General features: G+C 44.0%; 1 protein-coding gene across 3 annotated transcripts in view; it reads left to right on the plus strand.

Annotated features, from left to right (window-relative positions):
- rspo4 (R-spondin 4) overlaps positions 1–6,000 on the plus strand; it is a 98,558-nt gene that overhangs the window by 92,359 nt on the left and 199 nt on the right. For all 3 annotated transcript variants that reach the window (XM_061874428.1, XM_061874426.1, XM_061874427.1), the window contains exon 5: positions 5,608–6,000. This exon is cut by the window's right edge and continues 199 nt beyond it. In XM_061874428.1, the coding sequence (XP_061730412.1) occupies positions 5,608–5,726 (119 nt within the window). In that variant the 3' untranslated portion in view covers positions 5,727–6,000. The remainder of the gene's footprint in view (positions 1–5,607) is intronic.

Consider the following 6,000-nt stretch of genomic DNA (forward strand, 5'->3'; position numbering starts at 1 on the left):
AGTATTTATCAGGCGGGGGGATGTGTGGCTCTGCTGCAAGGACAGCAGGGGGCGCAGGTGGTTCAGGTTGTGGTTGAGCTTGTTGATTGATGAGAGTGGTGAGCTGGGTGGAAACACGTGACATCTGGTCAATAAGTTTTTGTAGTAGTTGGTCATGGTTTCCCAAACGCTGTCCTTGATTGGCAAGGGCCTCCCTCACACGGTCAAAATCTGCTGGGTTCATTGAAAGGGCCAGATAATTCACTCACGGTGGGTAGAACTGGTGGACCCAAATGCAGAAAAGACAAGCTGAATTAGAGTTGAAGGGTTATTTTTTAATAAAACTTGAGGGAAATGAGGGAGCTTGTAGTCGTTTGCTTTGCAGTCCAGGAGAGCACACTGAGGCTGCAGGCTGTGGCTAGCAGGCTGTGGCTAGCAGGCTGTGGCTAGCAGGCTGAGGCTAGCAGGCTGTGGCTAGAAGGCTGTGGCTAGCAGGCAGAGGCAGGCACACACGGCAGGGAGGGAACTGAAGGCAGAGGAAAAAATAGGGGTAAGATGAGGAGCCAAAAAACACAAAAATGGCAGGTTCGCAAGATTTTCAAAAGTGCTAGAATTCTATGACAAACGGACGAGAAGCTTTACCACATGTACACAGGTGAAACGATCTGGCGATCGCGCCGAGTGAAGTCCAAACATTTGTAAACTGCAGGTGATGAGTTAATGGCAGGCAGGTGAGTGATTAGGGTGCTGGGATCAGCTGTGCCAGGCTGAGAGCTGGAGCCAGACCTACGCCCAAAACACGCTTACTCTCCCAAAGACACACAGAGACAAACAGACACAGACAGACTGTGACAATTAATTATTAGATACAGTGGTTCTCAAACTTGTTTTTACCAAGAACCACTTTAGAAAACACCTGGCTTTCCAAGTACCACCATAATGACCAACATTAAAATACAGTAGCCTTGTAGGCTTAAGTATTCATTAAAACAAGTCAAAGGTTTTATTTGACAAATATATTTAATATTTTGGCCGCTGTAACACATATTTGCCAACCCTCCCGGAAAACTACCGAATTTCAGTGTCCCTCTCGAAAATCTCCCAGGGCAACCATTCTCCCGATTTCTACCCGGAAAATAATATTAGGGACGTGCTTTAAAGCCACGGCTTTTAGTGTCCTCTACAACCTGTCGTTACGTCTGCTGTTCCTCCACACAAACAGCGTGCCGGCCCGGTCACATAATACATGCAGCTTTTGCACAGGCACGAGCACAAGTGAATGCAAGGCATACTTGATCTACAGCCATACAGGTCTCACTGAGGTTGGCCGCATTAACAACTTTAACACTGTTACACATATACGCCACAATGTGAACCCACACACCAAACAAGAATGACAAACACATTTCGGGAGAACATCCGCACCGTAACACAACAGAATAAATATCCAGAACCCTTTGAAGCCCAAACTCTTCCGGGAAGCTACAATATACACCCCTGCTACCGTCAAACCCCTCCCCCCATCTCCCGAATTCGGAGGTCTCAGGATTGGCAAGTATGCTGTAACATTACACACAGTTTAAACAGTAACAATGTGTTTCAATATAGGAAAATAAAACACTAATCACCTATTTAAGCGATTATTTAGCATACCACTGATGTAGCCTGCATACCACAGTTTGACAAATAATGATTTAATGTATTTAAGATATGAATCACCTCTTACTAATCTTTTTCTAAAATGTTGATGTGGCGGACTTCCCGCCGCCGTCACCGTGTGGGTTGCTGTGACACTGGACACAAGACGCATCATAGCAGGTTTGACTTGGATTTATTAGTTCAATAAACCTTCTGTCTTCTTCTGGCCACTCGGTCGCGTCACTTTTCAGTGCGCGGGCATTTCCTGCTTGCCATCGCTGCACGCCTTTCGGCGTCCGGCGTTTGCGTCCGCTGCGGGGGTTTGTCCTCTCGCTCTTGTCCTTGTTCGTCGTGCTCGTTGTCTGGTTGCCGTGGTTTCCTTGCCTACTTCTCCCCGATCATTCCTCCTTCCCCTCTTTTGTGCTGCAGCAACAGATTAGCCGATTGAGTGCAGGTGTGTGGTGAACACACCTGACTTCGCTGGCTGGAGCGATGCTCTGAGTGCGTCCCGCCTCCTGGCAGCCATCTCGGGTAGGACCAGCATTTGTCCGACCCTGCTGTCGGCTACGTCTCTCCACAGTTGAATTGTACAACTGTTACAGGGTATCTGCAGGTTTCAGCAAGTCAAAATTGAGACTTTTTAGGACCTTTTTAATGCCACCTTGAATGAAATTTAAGACCGAAAAAAATAATAAAAAATCTATAAATATGAGCGATGGTTGGGGATCCCACTGTACTACAACCTCAATGACAATCAGTCAAGTTTACTTTTTGTATGTTTATAAATAAACAAACTGATAAGCACCACTCTGCCAAACAGCTTATCAAAAATCTTGAGAGATCCAAAAACTTTGACATCCAAAACAAACAAACCAACTTTGACATCCAAAACAAACAAACCAACACCAACGCCAGTAAAAACATAATAACCGAGGTGAGGGTAAAAATAAATTACAATTCATTAACACATACCGAGACTCGTTGACTTGGTCGAAGAGCAGGTTTTGGATGTGAGGTGCTAATCCGTGTCTCGTAATATATGTTGTTTTATCCTTTCCGCAGGAAAATGTATTCGCAACCTGAGAATCAGGAAACATCACACGAAATCGATCGCCAATCCCGTCATTTGAGGTGTAGGATTGATGTTTCACCACAGTGTGCAAGATCCATAACACCTCGGATGTTAATGTTGCTGTAGCGGTAAAGTCCTATACTATTACTGCTACTGGTTGCCGAATATAAATGAAGCTAGTTCAGACGTGTGCAGCCGGCTAATAATTGATGTCCAAAATTGTGTCCATGTTTAACAAAAATATTTAATTTCATAAAGTCACATTTATATAACACACTTTGTACAAAAACAGAAAATACACAGGAGCAAACAAACACTAGCCTGGCACAGTCAAAAACTGTTGCGCCTCTACTCAGTTTAAACATTTAGAGTGATGTAATAAACACTCTAGAAGTCAAGAATGAACGAGTATATAAGAGAATTGACAGAGTGGGTCCACCTTCAGTGCTGAATGATGAGCAGAGGCAGAGTTTGGAGTGTTTTCTTTAGCTCGCTTTCAATTTTTATGTACTCACTGTCTACTGTGTCCAGCTGCCTGAAATCGGGTGACTCCACTGTAGAAATAGCCTGCATGTCTTCTAACACATACGCTATAATGGCTTTATTAATGTTGTCCTGGCGAGCAGTGTTTTCGTAAAATCCAGTCGCTGTTGGAGGTGGAGGTGAAGTGTTACTAGCTTTGTCGAAGCATGTTGCTTTTGTAGCTGTTTCAGCATATTTGAATTGCTGTTTTGGGCAGTAAGACCAAGGAGCTGGTTGTGGACCTGGGAAGGAGGAGGAGTACTCCGGCGACCCCTGTTTCCATCAGGGGGGTCGATGTGGACATGGTTGAGGATTATAAATACCTCAGAGTACACATGGACAACAAGCTGAATGGGTCAAAACACGCTAAGGCCCTCTACAAGAAGGGACAGAGCCAACTCTACTTTCTCAGGAGGCTAGGATCCTTCAACGTCTGTACAAAGATGTTGAAGATGTTCTACGAGTCGGTGGTGGCAAGCGCTTTCTTGTACGCCGTGGCTTGCTGGGGCAGCGGGCTGAGAGCGAGGGACACATACAGACTGGACAAGTTGGTAGAGAAGGCCAGTAACGTGGTGGGAGTGGAGCTGGACTCTCTGGCGGTGGTGTCAGAGAGAAGTCTAGCAAAACTCTTAGCCATTATGGACAACACCTCCCACCCACTACACTCGGACCTTGCGGAGAGAATGAGCACGTTCAGTGGAAGGCTCGGACTCCAAAATGTAACACGGAACGACACAGGAGGTCCTTCATACCGACTGTATGATGCAAGGGTCTCAAACTCACTTTACCTGGGGGCCACTGGATACAGAGTCTGGGTGAGGCTGGGCCGCAAGAAAAGATTTCCTAAAAAACAATGAGCATATTCCTCAGCATGTCAAGTTGTATAATGACGTTTCAAATTGTATCCCTTGTGCACCGCAACTTCCTCTGTGCAAATAAGACACGTCAGGGTTCCCCTGTGCTCAACAAAGACATTTTGCATCTCCCACTTTTCCTGGAATTTTTTTTTCTAATCACTAAACTTTCTCTTTACTGCAGGCTTTGAAAAAGACATGTTTGGGGTTTTGGAATATATTTGTATTTTGCCGAAGCACAGAGAATAATGTTATTTCCGCAATGTGTGTTGTTCCGTTTTTCCTCCCTACAGCAACATGGCGGTCAGCGGATAATAGCAGAGGAAGTACTGAGATAGCGAGCGCAAAAAAATGACGGCTTCCGGAGTGTTATCCGGCGTCATATAGAAACATATGTATTGTTCATTGTGTGAGGCAATGCAAATTAAATAAAAAAACAAAAAATTTGAATTGGTCCAGGTTATCGGGGACTGTTATTACTGACGGACAGGTGTCGCGGTGTGACGTATGAAAACCCTCGTCTCCATGGCAACGTCTCTGTCGCTTTCACTCCTTTGCCGCTTTTGCACTAACGCAGGGGTAGGGAACCCAGAACGTTGAAAGAAGCATTTTGGACCCAAATAACACAACGCTGTCAAACACCATTCATATAAAACTTCCGGGCCGCGCTAACATTAAACTTTCATATTAAGGTGGGGGCTGCAAAATAAAGTCTCGCGGGCCGCTATTGGCCCGCGTGTCTGAGACCCCTGGTATAATGCATATGTTACTTCTTGACTGCACTTAGATGTAGAATATATGTAGAATATATTTATATTATTCATATATTATATATATAATTTATGTCATATATTATTTATTATTATTATTGTTTATTGTGAGCGAACTGTGGTGCTGAATTTCTCCCAGGGATCAATAAAGTACTTTCTATTCTATCTATTTCTATTCTAAATAGGAAGTTTGATCCAAGACACAACTTACATTCAACTAAAATGTTATTTTCTTTGTGCTCCACAAAAGAAAAGTAGTGAGATTATCTTCATGTTAAGAAACTCGACTTCTGCTCCGGCATGATGTCTTGTTAGTAAACACAGACACCTATGCTATGCCCCTTTCTACCCTTTGTGACACAAGAAGATTCAGAAGGACGACACTGCAACTCTCCAATAACACACTCAGATCTTCTCACTTTCTAGCCTATACTGTATGAAAAATAACGCAGTAACACATCATGTAGGAACGGTAACTGGGTTACTGAATATAAAAAAATAATGCGTTAAGACTACTAGTTACCGCCGAAAATAACGGCGTAACGCGTTAGTTCCACTGTAGGTATTTAGGGAAAGTAAATAAATAAGTACTTTTATCTTGAATCATGATCATGATTTCTGGTAATGTTACTGTAGGCCAGCAGAGAAGGCCTTGCACACCACTGCTCCAATGTAATGCGTGTTCTAAATGTTCTCAAATAAAATATAAAAGAAACAGAGGTCTTTCCAAATGATGCTGTGTACTGATTCACATGTTTTTTCCCCCCTGCAGAGCGAAGAAGGACAAAGGCAATAGGCTTCGGGAGAAAGCAAGAGAGAAAACGAGTGTGGATGCTGGCCAACAGTAGCACTGACAGCAAACTGGACAGGAGTGTCCGCAAAGATGCCTGATCACAACACACATTTGTTTATTAGCTTAGCACGGCTATAAAGCCATTGCAGCTGAGTGCTCTCACACTGAATCTTAGCGTGTGTGTGTGTGCGTGTGGATGTGTGTGTGCGACAGAGAGAGAGAGATACGCGTATGAGGTTTGAGGTACAGCAAGCACAATTCTTTTTTGTCATTGAACCCACGTGTAATATAAATGTTAAATATGTTGTTGTAACGAGGTGTGCTACTCTCCTACATCAGCAATGAGTGTGGTGTGGAAGAACTAGAGAAGGT

Source organism: Nerophis ophidion, linkage group LG16 (assembly GCF_033978795.1).
Source record: "Nerophis ophidion isolate RoL-2023_Sa linkage group LG16, RoL_Noph_v1.0, whole genome shotgun sequence".
Taxonomy (NCBI): Eukaryota; Metazoa; Chordata; class Actinopteri; order Syngnathiformes; family Syngnathidae; genus Nerophis; species Nerophis ophidion.